Below are 25,852 nucleotides of genomic sequence, written 5' to 3'. Positions count from 1 at the left end.
ACACCGATACGTGACCTTTGACAAAGTGTCTGTGCTACAAAGTCTGTGTATGTGTGCATATATAGGACAAAACAAACAGCACTGAGCAAGGATTATTTTCGTAATCTAACTAAGCTTTAAGAACACATTCTCTTATACCAGGAGAAGAAGAAGACAAATTAAATGCACAGGTAAAATCTACTTTGGTTTTTCTGTAAGAAAAGTCTCAATTTGTCATTTCGTAGGTCTACTACTTAAGTGTTTACTTTCTAGCTCAAAGCCTTAGGCTTTACAATATTAGAGTAGTAACATTATTCTGACCAACAACTTTTCCTTTACCACTGACTTTTGGTTATTATAAGAAAGCTCAAAATTTGCTCTGCTGCCAATCAACCATCTTGCTCACTTACACTAGGCTAATGATATTTTCCATGTTTTCTGTATTGATCTGATCTAGACAGCAGGAAAATAGACTTAAACTTGCTAATCTTGATATGTAGCTGTAATGTAAACCATTGTGATAACTGAATAAATGGGACCCAACATCAACAGAACAAAAGGACACAGCTATCCTCTGAAATTACACCCCATGCAGCCAATGTGTCTTTGGTAGATAGTCTGCTATGGCAAGCCATCCATAAAATGGAGAACCATCTCGGGATATCGTGAGGGAAACGCACAACATGAGCCCAGGCAACAATTGGTCTAGCAGTTCGAATAACCTCCCATGCTGATTTGAAAGTGTACAGCCCAGACTTAGAAGGAAGCCATATCACCCTATCCTCCTCATCAACATGTGGGACCAGATTCAGAGGACTTAGGTATATGATTTCTTGAGTAACCAAATTTCTCAATCTAGGCCAGTTCCACCCTCCCTCATAAATGATAGAAGACACTCTTGCATTAAGGGACCTGCCCAAATAATAAACCACCCTTTGACCAAAATGCTGATACAATGGGCCAATGGGTGCCAAGGGTCTAACCAAAGAAATGTACCGACCACATGCCTGACCAAAGGTTGGAACAAAGGTTTCAGTTGCAAAATCTTCCTCCAAGGACACTGATGCATGCTAAGGACTAGGCATCTGCCATAAGCATTGATTCTTTATGATGTACATATAAACCCATTTGACCCAAAGAATGTCTTCTTTGCTACAAACTGCCCAGAGGTGTCTCATCATCACTGCTTTGTTCCAATTTGTAAGAAGTCTTAAACCGAATCCTCCCTCCTCTCTAGGAGTACAAACTGACTTCAGCAGACTCAACTCAAAAACCACCAATCCCTAAGAAAACAAGCCAGATCAGACACGCACACTCAACAACGGACAGATACAAAACCAAAGAACAGCAATTGAAAAAGCCACAGCCTGCAGAAAAACAAAACAAAGCAAGAGCCAAAAACTCCACAAACCCCCCAACAAAGGGGCCAACATCGTAGTTCAGTTTCTGCTTTCTAGCTCAATGCCTTAAGCTTTAGAATATTAGAGTAGGAACATTATTTGGACCAAGAGCTTTCCCTTTAGCACTGTCTTCTGGTCATTGAAAGAAAGCTCACAATTTGCTCTGTTACTAATCAAGCATTTTGCTCACTTACACTAATTTTATTCTTTCCTTTTGTTATTACATAATTCCAGTGCATGCATGTGGGCACGACATTAGACTATTCATATTTAACTAAGCTAATGATATTTGCCATGTTCTCTTTACTGATCTAATCTTTAATTTTGTTCCCCAAATTTGTATCTGTGCACCAGGTAAATTCATGCCTATCGATTGCCTTTGTTTAGATCATGCATGCATGTTAATAGATATTCTTATGACATATGTATATACATATAAGAACAATTAGCTAAGACTAAGTTACAAGAAGATATTAATCTAACTAAACTCTTAATACTTTCATAGTCATTAAACAAAATGTCTGAGAATAAGCATGTGAGAATCCCATATTGTCAATTATTACAAGAAGAAAAAGATAGATTAAAGGCACGGAGGAGGGCTTTGTATGCAGAACAAAGATGCCGAAGAGAAAATACACTCATTCCAGTTGAGATACAAGAAGAAGTTAGTGCTCAAGAAAATATTGAATCAAGCATAGGCTATAGCTACATGGCAGATAATACTTGCAATGATCAGGAGATACTTGATGGGCATAATACTACTCCTATAGATTCTCTTCCAGCATCAAGTTCAACAAATCATGACGAATGTATGATATTTACTGACTTCATATACTTTATTCAATGTACAAAATCTATTCACTGATAAAAAGATTAATATTTGACCTTTGAACTTTCTATAGGTATGCTATATGACGTCTCCATAGGTATGGCTATAAACCTTCCCCGTATTTATTTATAAAATGTAATTGGTAATGCATTAAATTTTAATATAGGTATAACAATAGGAACTTTGATGCCTATACGAAGTTCGCCACAGCAAGCTATACCATACTCTTGCCATGCATGCTTTACTAGATTGATTTCTAAGCAACGAAACATTACTTTCACAAATAACACAACATCTAACCCAAACTAATTCAACAAATGGCATAGCTCCCCTTGCTGACTGTATTGCTTTCTCCATGAATAAAAAATAAGAAGACAAATATAGATAACAAAAGCATGTAACCTTAAATTAGCATCCTGTGATGCTGTATCTTTTCCCTTCTTTATTCATTTTCAAAATCTTCTGGCTAAGAGATATAATTAATGAACTTCAAGTTTGTACTACTTTTTCCTTAAGTGATGAATATTTTATGCAAAAAAACTCAAAAGGAGTAGGAAAATACAAAATCACAAAAAAAGTTATTATGTCTTGGTTTGTCCATAATACAAAATCCTACTCTTTATCAGCTTTTTGCTCTGCCACTTAGGCTTCAACCATGCACTTTCTAGCTATAGCCCTTGAGTATTACCACTTTGTCACTCCATGATTTAGGCCTCCACTTTCTACTTATACCCCTTAAACTTTGCCACCTTCTTACTCTACCATTGAACCTCCATTTTCTAACTTCACTACTTGAGCTTCACAAGTGCAGCACAAGCACGTAATCTCTTTGTAGAAAAGATTCTCTGTGAAATCTTAAGATCTTCATCTAATTGATGAAAATCTGCTCTGGTTGCTCCGGAGGGAAAGCTCCACTTTTCCACTTCCTAACTCTACTGCATAAGCTTTTATTTTTAACTATAAGCCTTAAGTCATGCAATTGCAGAGTAGTAACATCTTTTACAGCAGAAGTTGTTTCTCCTGTACTTTGATTTGCATGACATTGCTCTAAAAGGGCTCTGGATTTCCCCTGCTGTTGCTCCATCACTTTGCTCCTTCATTTGCTCTTTACTGGTTCTCAGTCTTAGCAGCCTTGACTATCTGGTATAATCTATTTTCTTTTCCCATTTCCGTTTTAGAAGCATTAGTGGTATGAGTTCTTTATAACCTCCCCTTTTGTTACTGCTTTGTTTTTAATGCTAATCTTATTCTTTACTTTTTTCCAACACAACTGAATAAAATTTCCCTAATTTGCAGGATCAAATTCAACATGCAGATCACAGATCCTACTGGAAGCATTGAAGCAACAGTCTTCTCAAAAGTTGCATCAGAAGTCTAAAGCATTACACCATCAGATGCAATGAATGTAAGAAAACATACTTCATTCATACAAAATGAACTCAAACAGTTTACATTTAAAAAAAAAAAAACCCTTACGACCTACTCAATGCAGGTTCAACTGGCCCTCCCAGTGCTTCACAAACTAGGCGAACCAAAGAAATGCATCATCACACTGAAGGCCTACATATACAACTATGCAGGACTCAGCCAAATAAAGTTCAACGTGCACTCCATGTCTGCCGAAAACCTCTCAAAAGCAGCAAACCGTTCAGAAGAACTTCTTACTCTACCTCCAAACACTCCAAATAAGAAGAGCAAAAAGGGAGAGCACAAACCAAGCAGCTCAACCTCCACTCCAGCAATCAACACCCCAGCAGACAGTAGCCCAACAAAACACACTCCACCAACTGGAAAACTTCCAACAGCCCCAACAAGAACAAGAACAAATAGTCGGCTTCCGTAATCTCCAGAATTTTACAAGCTTTTGGCATGAAAAATTTCCATCAAAAGACTTTTGCTTGGTCTAACTTGCAAGAACTCTGCCTTTTCCAATTGTATAAAAAAAACTTGTCGCCAAAGTCGTGTAATTAGCAACCAAAGACGGGAACATATCCAAATCATGACTGGTACATGTAACTTTTGCTATGATCAAATACTTGGTCAAACCTAATGCGTATAACTTTTGCTATGAGAAACTACATGCATACTATTAGGAACGATCACAAAAAGATCTCTACAACGGGCATGACGGGCGTGCTTTGCACGTGGCCATGCATCTAGTATATATAATAAAATAAAATGGGGTTGACAATTCGCAATCCTTATTTTCTCCGCTAGCCCATTAAAAATTTTCAAATAAGTACAACATGAACCCCAATGCAAAATGTCCTATTTGCCCTTCTAACTTTTTAGGCACAAGCCCATCATCATCTTCTTCATCTCTTCTCTCAGTCAGTTCATGCCTCCTCCATCTCCATAGCTCGCCATAGCCACCACCACTCGATCAAGAACATCGCCTCACCACCGCCACTCCTCTCTCTCTCAGTACAGTCGCCATTGAATTACCACACTGTGACCATTTTGAAAACAATTTCGGTAGCTAACTGTCGAAAACATATATATATTTCGGTATCTAACTATTGAAAATATATATATAATTTGGTAATTAGCTGCTGAATTCTGGTATATACTTCGGTATTAGGTTACCGAAAATTTTTATTTGACAATATTATATTACTGAAGATTAGAAAAGTCCTACATATATATACATTTCGGTAATTGACTGTCGAAAATATGTAAACATTTCGGTAATTAACTGTCGAAATTATTTAAATATTACGGTATTCAAATGTCGAAAACATTACATTTTTTCAGATCTGAAACGCCGAAAATCTGGTTCAAAAATTCAAAATTCTGCGTCGAAAAAAACACAGTGCTCTATCAGCTCCCAAGTGGGGTTCGTTTTGTGAGGGAGAGAGAGAGAGAGTAACCTTGAAGAGAGGAGGGGAGGGAGTGGTGGTGGTGGTGTGGTTTTCGTAGCTTTGGTGGTGGTGGCTATGGAGATTTGGTCTTTTGGGAGGAGAGAGGTATAATGGGAAGAATTGGGGAAATTAATGGGTTATATGGAGTAAATGAAGAAAGTGGGTTAATGGAAAAAATAAAAGGTTGCGAATCGTGGTCCCCAATAAAAAAATAGGTCTCCGAAACAAACACTCGTGCGGAATGAAAAACAATAAGAAAACTATACTCGATCCATGCATACAACTATGAAAATTACAGCAAACGGAATCTATGGTCCTGAATCTTAACGTCAAAAGAACAAAATAAAACTGATTTAGGAAGCTAAAATAAAACTAATTAAAGAAGGGAATGACTTCGGTGTCCCCAGTCATTTTGAAGACACCGTAACTTTTGGCATAACAAAATCATTATGAGTATAACCAAAATCCATTACAAGCATAATAAAACCATATCAAGGTTGTTATGCCTTGGTTGTGTTTGGTTATGTCTTGGTTGATTTTTTGGATATTCCTTGGTTATGCCTTATTTGGGTTATGTTATGCTTATAATGAATTTTAGTTATACTCATAATGGTAAAATTATACCAAAAATTACAATGTTCCCAAAATGACCGGAATGCCATAGCATCATCCATTAAAGAAACAATGAGAAATGATATTCAAGTTCGCTGAATGTTAGGTCTGCAAAACCAAAGGAGAGAGAGAAAGAGAGAGAACACTTCAATGCAAAATTGAACTCTCACCCACCGCATCTACGTTTCTTTCCACAGAGAGAGAGAACACTTCAATGCAAAATTGAACTCTCACCCACCGAAAAAGGCCGAAAAGCCGCCTTTATGTTTTTTGTTTTTCTCGATATTTTTGCTAAAACAGATCTAACTTTCCACAAAATCATTTGTTTCCACGAGACATGTTAGTGTTAGTACTGTGTTGTGACAATCAATAGTGGGCTCCAGAATTAATAATGCAATCAACTTTCCACAAACCAAATAGGGGACCGGTAACATCAACCCAGGGCCGGCCCAAGCCCAAGGCCCAAGAGGTCTGGGACTTGGGCATCCCAAAAAGGCCTAATTTTACAGGCACTCCACTAATTTTTCAATTTGGGCTTGACTAGAAGTCTTTTTGGGCCTTATAAAAAGAAAAAAAAGGCCCATTCCAATTAAAATGGTTGTGGCCCACACGGATCAGTACAGCCCAAAAAATGCTCGGTGGCATTTTTGTAAATAAGAGCTGTAAATGGTCTTTAACTCAAACCCTTCTCTTCTCTAACAGTTCACCGTCTATTTTGAAACCCTTCTGTAACGGATTCAAACCCTTCTCGAATTCAAACGAATCAAACCCTTTTGGAACGAACAATCGATTCAAACCCTTCTCTGTGTTCGAGACTTTCACCAAACGAACGAAGGGGGCGCTGCCAAACTGGGATTCTGGAAAGGCCGGAAGGGCATTGGCGCACTACCCGACTGCGGCATTGTATTCGACTATTCGAGGCTTTGAGCTCGAGGTAATTTTTTTAAATTAAGTTCGAGCTTTCAAGCTTCCAACAGTAGGTCTCTCTTTATTCTTTCAACAGTAGGTAATTTTTTTTAATTAAGTTCAGTTGTGTTCGAGACTTTGGGCCGAAGGGCACTACCGAGTGCCGCACTGTGTTGTTCTGTTGAAGTTTGTAATTTTATTTAATATTGCTTATGAGAACATTGAGAAGTGAGACTCTCTTTAATTAAGTTCAGTTGAGTAATGATAGTGATATTAGGTCTTTTTTTATTCTCCACTTGATTTGTGTTTAAGCTTATTGGAAATTGAAATGCAGGACCAATATATACTAGTATAATACACACTGCGGAGTCTTAGAGTATATCTCCCATTCGCTTGCGACTTGCGAGGCTTCAAATTGGTAAGTATTCTCTTCTTGTGCAGAGCCCTGGCTGGTGGTGTTTAGATTTGTACTTGTGTTGTTAAATGCAGAGCCCTGGATGGTGGTGCTTAGATTTGTGCTGATTTAGTTGATTGGTGTGCTTAAATTTAAAAATATTTGATTATCTGATTACCGGTTAGTGCATCATTAATAATCATGTTATAATGCCTTCTTTTTTTTTAATTCTTACTTAGGTTGCATCATGCCTCATAAACGTCAACTATCTGCAGAAAATAATAAAGAAGCAAAAAATAGAAGTATTAATAAATTCTCAAAAAGGGGCTATTAAAAAGTTCTTTTCAAGGAACAAAAATGTACAAAGCTCAGTCGAAGAACATGAAAATTTTGTGATTGATGTCGCTGAAAACTTGGTTAATGAAGAAAAAGTACAAGAAGAATGTGGGGATTTGGAGGGTGAGGAAGCCTATCAATGTATCAATGAGAGCAATAATGAAAGTTCGAGGGATGTCAATCAAAATGAAATTGTTAAGTTAATCTCTTTAAGGGCACACTTTTTTTTATTGGCCTTGGGTATTAAAAACCCTTGGGCCGGCCCTGCATCAACCACACGTACAAGACTTTTCATCACAAATAGTCAGTCCCGTGACTCTTGGACATTGCAATATCCCATATAGCTATGATCTTATTCGGGGCTCACTTGAATACTATAAACTAAGAAGAACATTAATTATTCCAGTTTTACCTCACATTCCAGTTTTGCATGGTGGGGACTGTTGAAAAATTACCCACATACATCCCTGAGGTTTGTAATGCAGAGGAGTACTCCAAATCTGACTTTTGGACCGTTGGATGTATACTCTATAATACAGTAGAGGTAGAGGGGGAGGGGGAGGGGGAGGGGGGATGAGGATCTATGAGATTGGGTTATCTCCACTGTTAATGGCCTATATGTTGTGGTGTTTGCGAGAGCTTGAAAAATGTGTTGTTTTAATCTTGTTGACAAAGCAGTTACAAACATATTCTGAAGTATCAAAAAAAAAAAAAAAAACAAAGACAAAGCAGCAATAAACAAATATTTATGGAGCTCAATCTCGGTCGTTCAAAAATGTTTTGGACAATTCGAATTAAAGACAAGCGGCTGAAATCGCTCAGGCAACGATTGACAGCAGCTTCGAGTTCCTATCTTCTTATAATTGTAGAACATGTGCTACTCAAACACAAGTGGCAGAGCCACTCAACTTTTTGACAGAAGAATTGCCTTTGGGGTACTGAATTCTTCCCAAGGAGAGAGAGATGAATGACTTCAATTTCCCAAAACAAATTAACACAGTCATAATAGGCTATGATGCACGGACACGGAGACACGAAAATTCTAAAAAAAAATGGGATACGGACACAACGGGAAACATGTTGTAGCGACCCGGATAATTATTTCTTGGAAAATACGTCAATATTACATGTGGCATTGGGGTTAATCTGTAAAAGAGTTTGGGGTTGGGGCCAATGTGTAAGAGAGGGAAAATATGTATATATGTATAGGGCTGGGGTGGGGTGGGGTGGAAATCAAAACAAAACAAAAATCAAAGCATCACCTCTCCCCCTCTCTCTCACGTCTACCTCTCTCTCTCACGTCTCCTTCTCTCTCTCTCTATACCCCTCTTCTCCAAACTTCATCTCCCACAATTCCTCCACAAAACCCACATCAAAAACCTTCAATCCTTGCTCCTCCAAGCTGTAATTTCGTGGGATGTCGATGAGGGTTACGGGACCCAACACCACCCGGAATTCACGTCAATATGGACGGAGCCCGGTTCACCTTCTTGGTGGGACTTTGGCGAGGGTTACGGGACCCAACACTGCCCGGAATTCACGTCAATATGGATGGAGCCCGGTTCACCTTCTTGGTGGGACCTTGGCGAAGGTTACAGGACCCAACACCGCCCGGAATTCACGTCAATATGGACGGAGCCCGGTTCACCTTCTTGGTGGGACCTTGGCGAGGGTTACGGGGCCCAACATTGCCCGGTGCATTGCTTTGCATCACATATCACGCATTGTTGATTGGTTGGGCTAGACGTATGACCTGTGTTGCTTGAGAAATGAAAAGAGAGATGAACTTATTAATCTAATGTTTGGCCTGTCATTCGACTTTAAACTGTATCTTGGATAACTATCCTTCCTCATTGAGCCTCTTGTTCAGTAATTGAATATAACACGTTTTCTTGTGTTTCATTTCAAGATTTCTCTACGAGCTAGTGAGCTCACCCTTCCTTAACATTTTCAGGTACAAATCAAGGAAACTAGTTCTTGTTGCATGGAGTGTATGCCTGCAAAGAAAAGGCATCTTTTGTGAGCTTATTGGGCGGTTATTTATACATCTACACTTATAGTCTTTTGGAAATTGGGTAGATGGCTCTGTAACCGTATTTTGACGTTTATTTTTGACATTGGAAAAATCTAACTAACTTTGTTATTTCGGCTCGTTAACCTTGATACTTGAACTTTCTCCGATTTATGCTAAACTCAAAGGACCTTTTTGGTAATATTGTTATTTTTATTTTATTTTGTTAGTATCTTTTTTTTAAAAATATGTTTAAAAAGCAGGGCGTGACAACTTGGTATCAGAGCTATAAGTTAGAATACCTAAGGATCATGGGGAGGCTTGCCTCGGGGTTTTCAAAAGCACAGCATGATTTCTCATCAAGTTTGGCATATGTATGCTTGTATGTGAATGTCGTGCATAACATGAACTGATGTGATATTTTGATGTGCCTGTAGAGTTGAGTTGTAACCCGTGTTGGGAAGGCGTTGGAGGCTTTGACCTCATATATAGATTGTGGATGACTTTTTTTCCTTTTGTATATTCTTATTAGGGAAAATGCCGCCTAAACGAGGATCAATTAGAAGGGCTAGGAATGTAGGCCGAGGCAGGGGCCGTGGCCGTGGTCGTGGGCCACACACTAGGGATAAAGCGAGTGAGCACGTGGAGAGCCACCCGCGGGACAATGCAAATGAGAATAGGAATGAAGAAACACCGAAAGCGCGAAACCAATTTGCCTTGGACCTTGCCGCGGCCATTGCCGCATCCTTAAATCAAACCAATAGGGCTAACACGGGCGATAGGGTGATGAATGCCATGAGGGAATTCCGTCGTATGGATCCACCGAAGTTCACAGGTGGGGATAGTAATCCTCTTGCGGCTAATCATTGGTTGATCGAGATGCGAAAGACTTTCACCTCGCTAGCTATCGATGAGGATGACACAAAAATTCGTATCATAGGTATGCAATTTACCGAAAAAGCGGGTGAGTGGTGGGAAGCGACTCTTGGGGCTAGGAGAGACGCGTGGAGAGCGGCTAGGGTGAGGGCTAACACTCCAAATGCAGTGGATGTAGATAATATGACATGGAATGAATTTGAAGAGTTGTTTGAGAATCAATACTTTCCCGAGACTTGTCGTGAGATGCTTCGAGATCAGTTTGAGAATCTTAAGCAAGGCCAAATGACTGTTTCTAAGTATGCCGTCAAATTCCAATCTTTGTCTCGTTTTGCGCAAGAGTTTATCCCAAATGAAGAGCGAAAATGTAGGAGTTTTAAGAAGAGGTTAAATTCGAGTATCCAGGTACATGTGGCAGCTTCGCGGTACAATCGGTACCAAGACTTGGTGGAGAGTGCTAGAGCTGTGGAAGGGAATCGAGATGGACCTAAGGGTGCGAAAGTATGGGAACCTAGGCAACCGGCCTTGAGTTTGGGATTATCATCGGGTACTACAGGGAGCTCTGAAAAGAAAAGGTCTAGAGATTCATTTCAGCCCGTTCCGAGTCAGAGTTTCAAGGCACCTTCAGCTTTGAGGTTTCGGGAAGATGCATCGAGAACTTCTGGTACTTGTCACAAGTGTGGTCAGCCGGGTCATATGCGAGCTCAGTGTCCGGTGGGAGCTTGTTTCACTTGCGGCCAAAAGGGCCATATTGCTAAGAATTGTCTACAGGGTAGTGAGGCGCGGACTGAGTCGAGTTTCGTGCAGCAATCAGGGTTTCGACCGGGTTTTAGTCAGCAGCAGGGGGGTCCACAGCGGTCACAACAGTCTCAGTTTCGTCAGCCTTCTGGTAGTAAGGGTTATCGTGTCGACCGGGGTGCTTCTGCTTCTGCTCCGGGTCAGAGTTCTGTTCAGAGGGGTGGTGCTAGTCAGATTACTCAGGGGAGAGCTTTCGTTATCACTACTGCTTTTCCACAGCCTTCTACTTCTCAGGCCCCAGAGACTTCCGTTGTGAGGGGTACATTCTTATTGTTCAATTCTTTTGCTAAAGTTCTATTTGATTCTAGGACATCTCATTCATTTATTGCTTCATCATTTGTTCATACATTGGAATTGGAAACTGATGAACGTAGTCCTCCATTATTTGTTGAGACACCATTAGGAGGCAAAGCACCCTTGAATCGTATTTGTCGTGATTGTGAGTTGGTTATCCTTGACCTTCGGTTTGTCTTTGACTTCATAGTGTTGGGAATGTCTGGTTTTGATTTGATCTTGGGTATGGATTGGTTGTCGACGTATTATGTGACTATAGATTGTTTCAAGCGACAAGTGCGAGTTTGTCCACCCGAAGGGGAATGTTTTGAATTCTATGGGGATCGTCAAGAACCGGTAGAACCATACATGTGTGGGCCGAGTGATCAAGAGTACGTGCATTGTTTGTTGGTTAGTTTGAAACTAGATGAGGATTTGTCCACGCGTGGAGAGTTACCTCTTATTGTTTGTGATTTTTCGGATGTGTTCTCGGAAGAGTTGCCCGGTTTACCTCCAGAAAGAGAAGTCGAATTTGCTATTGATCTTGTTCCCGGTACTTCCCTCATTTCTATGCCTCCTTATCGTTTTGCTCCGGCCGAACTTCGTGAATTGAAAGTCCAACTCCAAGAATTGCAAGACTTGGGATTCATTCGACCTAGTACTTCATCTTGGGGAGCTCCGGCTCTCTTTGCTCAAAAAAGAGATGGTTCTCTTCGTTTGTGCATTGATTATCGAAAACTCAATCGTGCCACTATCAAGAACAAATACCCCATGCCTAGAATCGATGATTTGTTTGATCAACTGCGAGGTGCCACTTGTTTCTCTAAAATTGATTCGAGGTCCGGTTATCATCAGTTGAGGGTTCGAAAGGAAGATATTCCCAAAACCGCTTTTCGTACTCGTTATGGCCATTACAAAATTGTCGTGATGCCATTCGGTTTGACAAATGCTCCCACTACTTTCATGGACTTGATGAATCGTATTTTTCGGGCCTATCTTGATCAATTTGTTGTGGTTTTTGTTGATGACATCCTTATCTACTCACCTTCGCAAGAAAAACATCAATCTCATCTCGCCATTGTTCTTGAACTCTTGAGAGGACACTGTTTGTATGCGAAACTTAGTAAGTGCGAGTTTTGGTTGTCCAAAGTGAAGTTTTTGAGCCATGTAGTATCGCAAGGGGGTGTGTCCGTCGATCCGGGGAAGATCAAATCCGTTATAAATTGGGAGCGACCGAAGAATGTATTTGAGATTTGTAGTTTCTTGGGCTTGGCCGGGTATTATCGTCGATTTGTGCAAGACTTTTCACGTTTGGCGGCACCAATGACTAGATTGACATGTAAGGGGACACGTTTTGTTTGGGACGACGCATGTGAGAAAGCATTTGAGGAGTTAAAACAATGCTTGACTAGTGCTCCGTTGTTGATTGTGCCCGAATGGGAAGTTGGTTATTCTGTATATTTAATGCTTCGAAAGAAGGGTTTGGGTGCGTGTTGATGCAATCGGGGCGAGTTGTAGCTTATGGTTCGCAGCAACTTAAGACACATGAGCGTAATTATCCCACTCACGATTTAGAATTGGCGGCCGTGGTGTTTGCATTGTAGAGTTGGCGACATTATTTATATGGCAAGCGATTCGAGGTCTTTTTCGATCACAAGAGTCTAAAATACCTATTTTCGTAAAAGGAGCTAAACCTACATCAACGCCGTTGGATGGAACACATTGAGGACTATGACTTCGACTTGCAATATCACCTGGGTAAGGCAAACGTAGTAGCGGACGCTCTAAGTAGAAAACTGACGCATTTGGCGAGTGTGTCGATTTATGAGTGGATAATGATGCGAGACTTGGGGTTCTACGCTTCACATTTTGAGGAGGTTAGTGATGAAGTTACGTTATGCAATTTGACCGTTCAATTGACATTAGTGACTCGGGTTATAGATGCTCAACGAGGTGACAAGGAAGCAACCAAGTTTCATATCGATCTTCTTAGCGGAAAGGCACCAGAGGGGTGGGTAATCCATAGTGATCAAGGGTTGCGTTTTAAGGGAAATTTGTTCGTACCCGTTTCGTGTCGCGAGGAAATGCTTCAGGAATATCACCATTCTCCTTTAGCGGTTCACCCGGGAGGGACGAAAATGTATCACGACTTGCGTAGGCAATATTGGTGGCCGGGGATGAAAAGGGATGTTGCGACTTTCGTATCTAAGTGTCTCACATGTCAACAAGTTAAAGTGGAACACCAAAGACCGGCGGGGGAATTGCAACCGTTATCGGTAGCCGAGTGGAAGTGGGAACACATGACCATGGATTTCGTGACGGGTTTGCCGAGATCGCCGAGGGGGCACGATGCTGTTTGGGTTGTTGTTGATCGTTTGACTAAGTCCGCACACTTTTTGCCGATGCAAGTAACCGATTCGATAGAAACACTTAGCCATTTGTACATACAGGAGATCATTCGTCTTCATGGGATTCCAGTTTCAATTGTGTCTGATCGTGATTCGCGTTTTACCGCTCATTTTTGGTGGGGTTTGCAATCCGCACTTGGGACCGATTTGTTGCTTAGCACCGCTTATCACCCACAAATAGATGGTCAATCGGAGAGGACAATTCAAATCTTGGAGGATATGCTTCGGGCTTGTGTCTTGGATTTTCGGGGTAGTTTGGAAGATCACTTGCCGTTGGTCGAATTCGCTTATAACGATAGTTACCAATCAAGCATTGAAATGGCACCATTTGAAGCCTTATATGGTAGGCCGTGTCGATCACCCGTGTGTTGGACCGAATTGGGAGAGGCTACGTTAGTGGGACCGGAACTTGTAAAGGAAACATCCAAATCCATGAGAGCCATTCGTGAAAGGCTTAAGGCCGCGAAAAACCAACTACCGAGAAAGTGAAGACAATTCGGAAGAGGTTATTGACCGCTCAGAGCCGAAATAAGAGTTATGCCGATCGTCGTCGACGCCCGTTATCATTTGAGGTTAGAGACCACGTATTCCTTAAAGTATCGCGTCGGGGTTTATCTCGTTTTGGGCGAGGAGGGAAGCTATCACTGAGGTACATTGGTCCGTTCAACATCATCGAGAGGATTGGGGAAGTCGCGTATCGCTTGGCATTACCGCCAAAGTTGTCAGGCATACAAGATGTGTTTCACGTATCCATGTTGCGGAAGTATGAGCCGGATCCATCACATGTACTAGAGTGGTCCGATCTTGAGTTAGAGGCCGATGCGTCACTTAGGGAAAAACCGATACGTATAGTGGACTCTTGTGTCCAAGAGTTGCGAGGCAAAAAGATACCGCTAGTTCGGGTGTTGTAAAATAACTTTGGGGTAGAAGAGTCTACTTGGGAAAGGGAGGACGAGATAAAAGAGAAATATCCGAACTTGTTCGCTTCGACTTGATGTGAGTACTTTACGATTTTAGTGTATATATGTTGTTGAATTAATACGTCGTGTTGGGCGGTTTGGCATGATCATTGTTTGCATGTTTTGGCATGGCGTAAGCTAATTGATATAGGAGTATGGTATGGGAATAGCACTGGTACGCAAATTTCGGGGACGAAATTCCCTAAGGGGGATAGGATGTAGCGACCCAGATAATTATTTCATGAAAAATACGTCAATATTACGTGTGGCATTGGGGTTAATGTGTAATTAGTTTGGGGTTGGGGCCAATGTGTAAGAGAGGGAAAATATGTATATATGTATAGGGGTGGGGTGGGGTGGAAATCAAAACAAAACAAAAATCAAAACATCTCCTCTCCCCCTCTCTCTCACATCTACCTCTCTCTCTATACCCCTCTTCTCCAAACTTCATCTCCCACAATTCCTCCACAAAACCCACATCAAAAACCTTCAATCCTTGCTCCTCCATGCTGTAATTTCGTGGGATGTCGATGAGGGTTACGGGACCCAACACCGCCCGGAATTCATGTCAATATGGACGGAGCCCGGTTCACCTTCTTGGTGGGACCTTGGTGAGGGTTACGGGACCCAACACCGCCCAGAATTCACGTCAATATGGATGGAGCCCGGTTCACCTTCTTGGTGGGACCTTGGCGAGGGTTACGGGACCCAACACCGCCCGAAATTCACGTCAATATGGATGGAGCCCGGTTCACCTTCTTGGTGGGACCTTGGCGAGGGTTACGGGACCCAACACCGCCCGAAATTCACGTCAATATGGACGGAGCCCGGTTCACCTTCTTGGTGGGACCTTGGCGAGAGTTACAGGGCCCAACATTGCCCGGTGCATTGCTTTGCATCACATATCACGCATTGTTGATTGGTTGGGCTAGACGTATAACCTGTGTTGCTTGAGAAATGAAAAGAGAGATAAAGTTGTTAATCTAATGTTTGGCCTGTCATTCGACTTTGAACTGTATCTTGGATTACTATCCTTCCTCATTGAGCCTCTTGTTCGGTAATTGAATATATCACGTTTTCATGTATTTCATTTCAAGATTTCTCTACGAGCTTGTGAGCTCACCCTTCTTTAACATTTTCAGGTACAAATCAAGGAAACTAGTTCTTGTTGCATAGAGTGTATGCCTGCAAAGAAAAGGCATCTTTTGTGAGCTTATTGGACGGTTATTTATACATCTACACTTATAGTCTTTTGGAAATTGGGTAGATGGCTCTGTAATCGTATTTTGACGTTTATTTTTGACATTGGAAGAATGTAACTAACTTTGTTATTTCAGCCAGTTAACCTTGATACTTGAACTTTCTCCAATTTATGCTAAACTCAAAGGACCTTTTTGGTAATATTGTTATTTTTATTTTATTTTGTTAGTATCTTTTTTTTAAAAATATGTTTAAAAAGCAGGGCGTGACACATGTCACTTGTATATTTATTTATTTATTTATAATTTTTTTTTTAATTTTTTTCCAAGTTTAAATGACAAAATGTGGACAAAACGAAAATTCATAATTCCAATATCATTCAAACAAAACAAGACATCCATAAGTTCAATACAACCCAATTGAAAAATTACAATTTAACTTCTGAAATTTTTTGAAAAATTACAGTTTGACCTCAAATTTTTTTAAAATTACACTTTAACCCCTAAATTTTTGAAAAAATTACACTTTTACTCCGGTCATGTCCCCATCGGTGTCCCTATCAAAAATTTAAATTAAATTATGCGACATGCCACGTGGCGTGTCCCAAACTTGTCCCCGCGTCCAACACTGCAATATGTCAACCTCTAGAGGTGTTGGTGCATCATAGACAGCAGGTATTTCTTCGTGCGTGCTGTGTGTTTACGGGAAAAAAAAAAATTCAGACGCATTTTTCCGTCACTTAGGATTGATGTGAAATCCATTTGTCCCACAGTGGAAACGAAATGGAAGTAGAGTTAGTATAGTATAACAAATCGTGAGCCGCTTCCGCATAACTCGATGTTAATCTTTTGAGCCACATGAGTTGTTCCCTTCAATAAGAACAAATGAGTTGTTCCCTTCAATAAGAACAAATAATTGATCTAGTGGAGATAATAATGTGTCCACACTTAACAACTTTTAATTTTCCGTTAATAACTTAGGGTGTCCACCTTCCGAGCCAAAATGCGCGAACCTTCACTAATCTAGTAATCTATGAGGAGCCAATCCCTTAGTCCACTGGCGAGGCCGAAATCAGCACAAAGTTCTGTTTTGACTAGACCCATAAGAGTTGATATCACCTGAGACCGTAGAAGAAAATTCCTAAATTAAATCTCACGGCTTGTCCATCTAGCTAAGGTCTTGGGGCTGTGTTCACACTAACTTAAATATTAGTCAGCGCGAAGTTTCATCTGGACTAGACCCATAACATCGAGTTGATATCACCTAAGACTGTAGAAGAAAATTCCTAAATTAATTAAATCTCACGGCTTGTCCATCTGGCTAAGGCCTTAGGGTTGTGTTCACACTAACTTAAATATTAGGAACGATAGTCAGTTATTCTCGTGGTTAGAGAATTTTTTATGTAGCTTTTGGTTAAAACATTTGGAATTATGTACGCTAAAAAATATAAAAAGGTGGATCAAAGATGGAAAAATTGATTAAAAAAAAAAACTATTCACTTAATTCAACACAAATATGATCTGAAGCATACAAACAAATAAAGACAATAATCGTGTGTCTTGGGAGTTATTTCTAATGAAAAAATTAAACTCCCAATTACTCAGAATGAATTTAGCCCTTAGAAGAAGAAGTACCAGTTGCCATAAAAAGAAACAGGCAATAACAAATTGCTGAATCTTAACATGAGAAGAAAGAGAGAGAATATCTCAAGGGCTGCCAAAACCCAAGGAGAGTGCGAGAGCAATACCAGTACATCAGCGCATTTTATTTCCTTCCACATCCTACTGTGTTTTCACACCTAATAGTGGGCTCCCCAATTCAACTTTCCACAAATCATTTATTTCTTTCCACATGACATGCTACTGTGCTTTCACATGTAATCTACTTTCCACAGACCAAATAGGGACCAGTAACAAACAAAAACCACACAAGACAGAAATGGCACAGGGTGCTATCTCTTTACATCCAAGGGCAACTCCAGGAAGCAACAAAACAGAAAAAAATGGCAGAGGGTGCTGTGTTCATACTTCTATCCAACTTCGCACCCTATCTCCAAGAAGAGGTAAACCTGTTAACAGGAATGCGGGAAAAGATTGAATTCATTTGACAAGTTGCTATTGTTATGGTGCATGGAAGTTACTATGTCATATATCGATGTAGAACCGCTTTGACACGTACTAGTTGTTCGTTTAATGATAGTATTATGATTATGACTCAATTGGAGAAAGCCTAAACACAGATTTATGTGCCCTTAATGTTACCATATGAAGCCCTAACGTAACTGATCGCATGGGCCAAGTGAAGAATGTAAGAGTATGGCCCACATGAATGCTTTTCCCACATGATTGCCTTGGATGCCTAACAATTAAATGAGCTCCATAATTGCAAGGCTGGCATCTACTTCTTTTGCCTTCACCTTTTGGTACGTAAAGCAAGGCCTCTGAGGATGTGTATGGATGATTGTACCACGTGACATTGAGGCATTATCGGGGTGTGACTAATTCATGCCCCATCTGTTACCTGGGCAACCAATATTCATTCGGTAGTACTTCTCATCTGATAATGGCAAGTAGGTCGTCCAGCGGATGAACCAAATCATCCAACCCCCTCAATCCGGACCAAACCGAGACATGCTATGAAAGAGTAAGGATCTGAAAATACTGATTTTGACGGATGCGGTTTGGTTCCGGTTCAAACCGCCCAATCTGTCTAATTCGCAAATTCTTACAAAACACTAGAAAAATATATTCACTTCAGCACCCAAGCCCTATTCCCATTAGCATCCGAATCACACGTAAACCTAAATATCTCACTGAGAATCAGATTCTATGAACGCAACCAACCAATTATCTTCTTAAAGTGTACTATTGTGCGATTATTTGCTTGAATTCAGTTGATATCGAAGCGAAATTCAACTGACCCATATTTAGAACTTGTTTTGATTTTAGGGTGGATGAACTTTTTTCGATTTTAGGGTGGATCAATGTTTAGACTTGTTAAATTCTTTTAGACTTGATTGAACTTGAAGTTTTGGGGCTTTTTTTTTTAAAAATCTTTTGGTGTATGTAAAAAAATTAAATTGGATGCTCAAATCCGCCGAAACCGCATCCAACCAATCCATCCAAACAACATCACAGACAGTTGACAGATGGAGAAAACGACAATCCGCTGCAAGCGAATCAGATTGAAAACCGGACCGATCCGCTGGCAACCCTAATGGAAAGGGTCTTTTCTCTCAGTCTTCCCCATCGATTGAAGTTATAAATTATAATTGAGGGCCCAGAGGGAGAAATCTAATTCCTAGACCCTAGTGCTCTTAAGTATGAGGGCATCTTTCAGTAATGCTTTAAATTATGATGTTCTAGATTCGGGAATTATAGTTCACATTTGAGAATCTAATTCCTACTAACCGGTTCAGATTTAAGATCCCAAATATCCGCTTAACCTAAATTCTATTGTAAGAAACAGAAAAAATAAAAAAAGGCCGGAGGCTTCAGTTTTCAATTGGATAACTGTAAGTAGTGGAACTAATCATCTATTTTTTCATTCAGAATTTAAGATCCTGAATTATGAAAAGAAAGGAAAGGGTTGTGGTTTCTTAAGAAATCACTCGTTTGGATTGAACATTTTAGTGAGAAAAGGAGAGAAAAATATATAAAAAAATATTTTAATTAGTCCTTTCCTTTTTCACCCAATCTCATAAAAAATGGTGAGATTTGGAGAAAAAAGACTTTCCTTTCTTTTCTCCTCCTTTCTCACCATCTAAAGGGAGTGTTAAGTTATCTTACAAGCTAATTTTTCACGAGACTTTTCAAAAACCTACTTAGAATTACTGAATGCCTCGTGTGGGACCCTTCGGAGTGTGTCCCACAATGTGATCGGTGCAACTTAGATCGATACCCTTCGTATTACACCCGGAATAAACTAATAACTCCTCACCAGTTTTCCCTCACCTACTAAAGAAGCCACTGTAAAAGTAGTTTACTATCTAGAGTCAATTTCTCATTCTATACTCAATCGAATATTGTTCATATTTTTCATGGACAAATTAAGCTACTTACTTAGGAGTACCCTTGGACCTACCTCATTTGGTATTTGGGTCTCATTGAATTTAATTTCTGCTCCAAAATATCCACAAATCTTATGAAAAATCCATTTTCCCTAACATATGCAGCTAACATTAATTCGGAGCTTGAATAGAGACTTACAAGGCGTGGACTATTGAGAAATTGCCCACATCCCTACGGTTTGTTATGCTATGCAGAGGACTCCAAATCTGTCTTTTGGACTGTTGGCTAGCCTATGTACTCGATAATATACAGCAGTGGACTCCAAATCTCCACCATTAATGGTCTATATGTCGTGGTGTTTGTGAGAGTTTGAAACACAAGGGGCAGAGCCTCACTTTTTTGACAGAAGAATTGCCTTCGAGGTACTGAATTCTTCCAAGGAGAGAGAGATGGAAATGACTTCAATTTCCCAAAGCATATTAAAACACTCACAGCAGGTGCATGTTTCTTTGTGCGTGCTGTGAGATTACGGAAAATTATTAAGTGCTTCAAACGCTTTTTTCCTATCACTTATTAGTGTAGGCTCGATGTGAAATCCATTTGTCCCACATCGGAAATGAAATGGAAATAGAGTTAGTATAGTATAACGAATCGTGAGCAGCTACTGCATAATTTGATGTTTATCTTTTGAGTAATGTGATTAGGCTAAGAGTTAGCAGAACGTAGGTCGTTACACTCAACCATTAAGTCTGTGACTCCCATACTAATGTATGATGGAAGAGACCCCTGAAACACCACATGGTGATACTGCTATTCACTCGTGTGTTGTCCCCTTTCAATAAGAACAAATAATTGGTCTAGTGGAGATAATAATGTGTTCACACTTAACAACTTTTTTTTTTCATTAATAACTTAGGATGTCCGCCTTCTGAGCCAAAATACATGAACCTTGACTAATCTATGAGGAGCCAATCCCTTAGTCCACTAGCGAGGTTGAAGCCAATACAAAGTTCCGTCTGGACTAGACCCACAAGAGTTTATATCACCTGAGACCGTAGAAGAAAATTCCTAAATTAAATCTCACGGCTTGTCCATCTGGCTAAGGCCATGGGGCTGTGTTCACACTAACTTAAATATTTAGAACGATAGTCAGTTATATATTCTCGCGGTTAGCGAATTTATTATGTAGCTTTTGGTTAAAACATTTGGAATTAAGCACGCTAAAAATATAAAAATGTGGATAAAGTTGGAAAAAATCGATAAAAATAAAAAAGCTATTCACTTAATTCAGCACAAATATGCTCTGAAGTAGACAAACAAATAAACAAATAAAGACAATAACCGTGTCTCTTTTGTAGTTATTTAAAATAATAATAATAAAACTCGCAATTACTCGGAATGAATTGCTCTTAGAAGAAGAAGTACCAGTTGCCATAAAAAAATACAGACAATAGCAATTTTCTGGATCTTAACATGAGAAGAACGAGAAAAAATATCTCAAGGTCTGCCAAAACCAAAGGAGAGAGTGCAATACCAGTCCATCACCTCATTTATTTCATTCTACATCCTACTGTGTTTTCACACCAGAGGCGGATCCTCTGCAATTGGACTGCAGAGACTCTCTGCAGTTCAATGACAGTCATTCATTTTTGCATCCAACGGTCTAAACTTTAAGAAACTTTCTAACTTTTCTGTGAAATTTAGTTTCTAGATCCCAACCATTAAAAATACCATCCGACAGTCCTGAACACTCCAACCACACCTTTGCAATCCAAACGTGGCCTGCAGACAAGCCTTCTTCTTTCACACCTAATAGTGGCCCCCGAATTTAATCAACTTTCCACAAATCATTTATTTCTTTCCACATGACATGCTACTGTGTTTTCACATGTAAATCAACTTTCCACGAACTTTCCACAAACCAAAAAATATATATATATAACTTTCCACAAACGGTCCCATTACTCTTGGACAATGTCCCTTATAGCTATCAATATCATATTCAGGGCTCACTTGAATATAAACTAACAAGAACATTATTCCGGTTTTACCTCACAATCTCCTTTCTCTTTACATCCAAGGGCTACTCCAGGAAGCAACAAAACAGAAAAAAATGGCAGAGGGTGTTGTGTTCGAACTTTTATCCAACTTCGCACCCTATCTCCAGGAAGAGGTAAACCTGTTAACTGGAGTGCGGGAAGAGATTGAATTCATTAGAGCTGAATTCGAGCGGATGAAGAATTTCCTGAGAGTTGCTGATGAAGTGGAAGAGAGAGACCCGAATCTCAAAGTATGGGTGAAGCAAGTTCGAGAAGCTGCATATGACACTGCAGATGCTCTTGACATGTACATGCTTCGCCTTGGACGTCAACATGGCGCTGGATTCCGCGGGTTTCTTCGTAAGGTTTCTTGCTTTATTAAGACCTTGAAAGCACGCCACCAAATTGCTTCCGAAGTAAAACGAATCAAGTCCAGATTCGTCGATATTTCCGCGGGATATCAGACATATAGTAACATATATTGCACAATAGAGCAAGGCTCAAGTTCCACTCATTCTGGAATTGCATGGAATGATTGCCGTGGCGATGCACTTCTACTCCAAGAAGCTGACCTTGTGGGCATCGACAATCCCAAATCACAAATGATTCAGTGGCTAGTGGATGAGGATCCTCAACTCAAGGTGATTTCAGTAGCAGGAATGGGCGGGTTGGGCAAAACGACCCTTACTAAAAAGGTCTATGATGATGCAACAGTGAAGAGGCACTTTCAAACCCGTGTTTGGATCACTGTTTCTGAAACAGTCAAAGTCGAAGAGCTTTTAAAAGACATGATCCGACAACTCTTTGAAGAAGTCAGGCAACCACTCCCCGCAAGAATGGACAATATGGATACAAATGGCTTAAAAAGGACAATTAACGATTTTCTGCAGCCGAAGAGGTACGTGTTTGTTTTGGACGATGTATGGCACATTCCTGAGTGGCAATTTCTCAAAATTATATTTCCTGAATGCAATTGTGGCAGTCGAATAGTCCTAACAACGAGAAATAATGATCTAGCATCTTTTGCTAGTAAAGAATATCATGGTTCTGTTTATAATCTCCAACCCTTGCCTCACCAACAATCATGGAACCTGTTTTGCAAGAAGGCATTTCAAGGGAATCCTTGTCCCTCACATTTGGAAGATCTTTCAAGAGACATCTTGAAAAGATGCGAGGGTTTACCACTTGCAATTGTGGCAATCGGTGGTCTTTTATTAACAAAGAAGAACAGAACTGATGAGTGGGAGAGGATTAACCGCAACCTTGGAGCGGAACTAGAAAGCAATGACAAACTCACGAGCATGAAAAAGATATTGTCTCTCAGTTACTTTGATCTCCCTTACTATCTCAAGTTATGTTTTCTGTACTTGAGTATTTTTCCAGAAGATTTTTTCATTGGCCACATGACATTAATTCGGCTGTGGGTAGTGGAAGGATTTGTAGAAGCGAAAGAAGGAATGACAAAAGAAGAAGTTGCTGTGGGATACGTCAATGAGCTAATCAATAGAAGTTTAGTTCAAGTGGCAGAGAAGAGGGATGATGGGAGGTTGAAAAGTTATCGAATCCATGACCTTTGGCGTGAAATAGTTGTTTCAAAGTCGAGAGAGCAAAACTTTGTGTCATTAGCCAGTGCCGAGAAGGTGCGACGCTTATCATTACACACTAATTTGGACGACATACAAATCAATTGCTTCACTCGACTTCGTTCTTTGCTTGTGTTTAGCATAGAAGATCCGATGACTATGTTGTCTAAAGTTGTGTCGTTCAGCAAAGGGGCGAGGCTATTAACGGTGCTAGACTTGAGAGGTACAGATTTGGGAACATTTCCCGAAGGAATTGTGAAGCTAGTTCATCTTACTTATCTAAGTCTAAGGGAGACCGAGGTAAAATTGATTCCGAAGTCAATTGGAAACCTCAAGAAACTAGAAACATTGGATCTCAAGTTGACACATGTTACAGAGTTGCCAGAAGAGATACTGAAGTTACAATATCTTCGTCATCTCTTATTGACTAGTGCTAACAAAGGATTGATGGGTTGTTACTATGGTTTTCACTATAAATCTGGATTCAAAGCCCCAACAGGAATAGGGAGCTTGACATCCTTGCAGAAATTATGTTATATCGAGGCAGACAATGGAAGTAACAATGGCATTGTGTTGAGGGAGCTTGGGAAGCTGACTCAACTGAGGAAGTTGCACATTTTAAGAGTTCCACAAGAAGATGGAAAGGTGCTATGTTCATCCCTTGAGAAACTAAACAGCCTTCAATCGTTGTTTGTCGGTGCAAAAGAGAAAGATGAGATCGTTGATCTAGATTCTTTGTCTTCGGCACCTCGACAACTTCGAACGCTCTATTTAAAAGGACGCCTGCAAAATCTACCCCACTGGATACATTCGCTTCACAACCTGACGAGAGTATTCTTATGGTGGAGTAAGTTAAGGGATGTTGATCCACTGCAATCCTTTCAAGACTTGCCCAATTTGGTTTGCCTTCAAGTCACAGCGGCTTATGAAGGAGAAGGATTGTGTTTCAAGGCAGGTGGGTTTCAAAGCCTCAAATGTTTACAGCTGTCTCAAATGGAAGGATTAAAATGGGTGAGAGTGGAGGCAGGCTCAATGCCTCTTCTTGAAAAGCTACTTCTCTACGATTGCAAATCGATGAAGAAGTTGCCCTCAGGAATTGAACATCTGACCAACCTTAAACTTCTTGACTTGGCTGATTTGTCAGATAGCTTGATTACAAGTTTGGATAGAGACTTAAAAGGTGGGGATTATTGGAAAATTGCACACATCCCTAAAGTTTGGACAGGGGACAGCAAGTCAGGCATTTGGAAAATAACTCATCTTTGAGATCGGGTCATACCTTCAATTACAGCGTCCTGTTTTTGTTTTTGTTTTTGTTTTTATTTTTCAGGATTTTTTGAGCACTTGGCAACTTATTTGTAAAATCCTACTATAAATAACGGATTTCAAGTTTTATTTTTTGTTCTTTTTTTGTTTTGGATATCAGTAGATCGAGAATCTCTTATTTGACATAATTAGCTTGACATGGATTTGGAACAGCAAAGCATGCATTCAGTTTGTAATAATCGTAATTTAGATTTAGAATGTCAAGACTTCTCTTGATGAATCTAGGATTTCTTAGACTCGTGAAAATCTTTGTCTTGTTTGTATAATTGTATTTAGGGTAAACTACAGTTAACCCCCTCTAACTAAGCTTCACGTGCACTTTGCCCTCTCTAACTTTTTGTTTTGACACTCAACCCCCTCTAACTAACTGAAATTCAAACGGTCATAACTTAAACAGTCATAACTTCTTTGTCCGAAATCGAAAACATGCAAATTGTATATCGATTTCGAGGTCTTGAAGTCAGCTTTCTAATGACACCAAAATCATATCACGATTCAAAGCACATAGAAAGTTATGATCAAAATGGTCTTTCTGTCTACCAGCCCTTACTCTTTTGATCATAACTTTCTGTGTCCTTTGAATCGTGATGTGATTTTGGTGTCATTAGAAAGCTGACTTCAAGACCTCGAAATTGATATATAATTTGCATGTTTTCGATTTCGGACGAAGAAGTTATGACCGTTTGAAATTATGACCGTTTGAATTTCAGTTAGTTAGAGGGGGTTGAGTGCCAAAAAAAGAAGTTAGAGGGGGCAAAGTGCACGCGAGGCTTAGTTAGAGGGGGTTAACAATAGTTTACCCTTGTATTTATTTTGAATTTACAGTTCCATTGAAAGGTTTTATTGTCATTTATCTAGGGCTGTAAAAAGCATTCGATGCTTGGATAAATCTAAGTTCTTGAGAAAACAAATACAGTATAGAGGAAATGATATTGGCACTCCAAAAATTGATACTGGCACTCTAATAAACAAAAAAAATTGGCTTTGGAATTACATTGATTTTGGAGTGCCTGAATCTATATTGGGAGAAAACAAATATCTCATGTTCAGAC

At 40.0% G+C, this 25,852-nt stretch overlaps 3 protein-coding genes and 1 long non-coding RNA gene across 4 annotated transcripts; 3 read left to right on the top strand and 1 right to left on the bottom strand.

Moving 5' to 3' along the window:
• Window positions 1–524: 524 nt before the first annotated feature.
• LOC131332721 (uncharacterized) lies at window positions 525–1,743 on the bottom strand. The gene is made up of 3 exons (XM_058367017.1): window positions 1,687–1,743; window positions 1,293–1,346; window positions 525–986 (listed from the first exon to the last, which is right to left on the bottom strand). The coding sequence occupies exons 1-3, from the start codon at window positions 1,741–1,743 to the stop codon at window positions 525–527; spliced, it is 573 nt and encodes a 190-aa protein (XP_058223000.1).
• A 1,761-nt stretch (window positions 1,744–3,504) lies between these two features.
• Window positions 3,505–4,258, top strand: LOC131333808 (uncharacterized). The gene is made up of 2 exons (XR_009201919.1): window positions 3,505–3,613; window positions 3,701–4,258. It is a non-coding gene; the product is annotated as an uncharacterized LOC131333808 (long non-coding RNA).
• A 5,607-nt stretch (window positions 4,259–9,865) lies between these two features.
• Window positions 9,866–12,772, top strand: LOC131332720 (uncharacterized). Its single transcript, XM_058367015.1, has one exon. The coding sequence runs from the start codon at window positions 9,866–9,868 to the stop codon at window positions 12,770–12,772; it is 2,907 nt and encodes a 968-aa protein (XP_058222998.1).
• Window positions 12,773–21,965: 9,193 nt separating this feature from the next.
• On the top strand, window positions 21,966–24,836 carry LOC131332719 (disease resistance protein RPM1-like). Its single transcript, XM_058367014.1, has 2 exons — window positions 21,966–24,714; window positions 24,805–24,836. The coding sequence occupies exons 1-2, from the start codon at window positions 21,966–21,968 to the stop codon at window positions 24,834–24,836; spliced, it is 2,781 nt and encodes a 926-aa protein (XP_058222997.1).
• The last annotated feature ends 1,016 nt before the right edge of the window (window positions 24,837–25,852 follow it).

The sequence above is a fragment of the Rhododendron vialii genome, chromosome 7a (genome assembly GCF_030253575.1).
Source record: "Rhododendron vialii isolate Sample 1 chromosome 7a, ASM3025357v1".
Classification (NCBI taxonomy): domain Eukaryota; kingdom Viridiplantae; phylum Streptophyta; class Magnoliopsida; order Ericales; family Ericaceae; genus Rhododendron; species Rhododendron vialii.
The sequence above is the reverse complement of the archived record's forward strand: the minus strand, read 5'-3'. Positions and strand labels throughout refer to the sequence as shown.

Bases quoted from the DNA above. Each gene is read 5' to 3' on its own strand.
- LOC131332721 (XM_058367017.1), bottom strand. From the start codon at position 1,743: ATGAATTTACCTGGTGCACAGATACAAATTTGGGGAACAAAATTAAAG. The intron at 1,347-1,686 runs GTAAAGAGAACA...GTTTTTCTGCAG, and splicing joins CAAAATTAAAGATTAGATCA to GCTGTGGCTTTTTCAATTGC. The intron at 987-1,292 runs GTGCGTGTCTGA...ACCTTTGGTCAG, and splicing joins GTATCTGTCCGTTGTTGAGT to GCATGTGGTCGGTACATTTC.
- LOC131332720 (XM_058367015.1), top strand. From the start codon at position 9,866: ATGCCGCCTAAACGAGGATCAATTAGAAGGGCTAGGAATGTAGGCCGA.
- LOC131332719 (XM_058367014.1), top strand. From the start codon at position 21,966: ATGGCAGAGGGTGTTGTGTTCGAACTTTTATCCAACTTCGCACCCTAT. The intron at 24,715-24,804 runs GCATTTGGAAAA...TTTATTTTTCAG, and splicing joins GACAGGGGACAGCAAGTCAG to GATTTTTTGAGCACTTGGCA.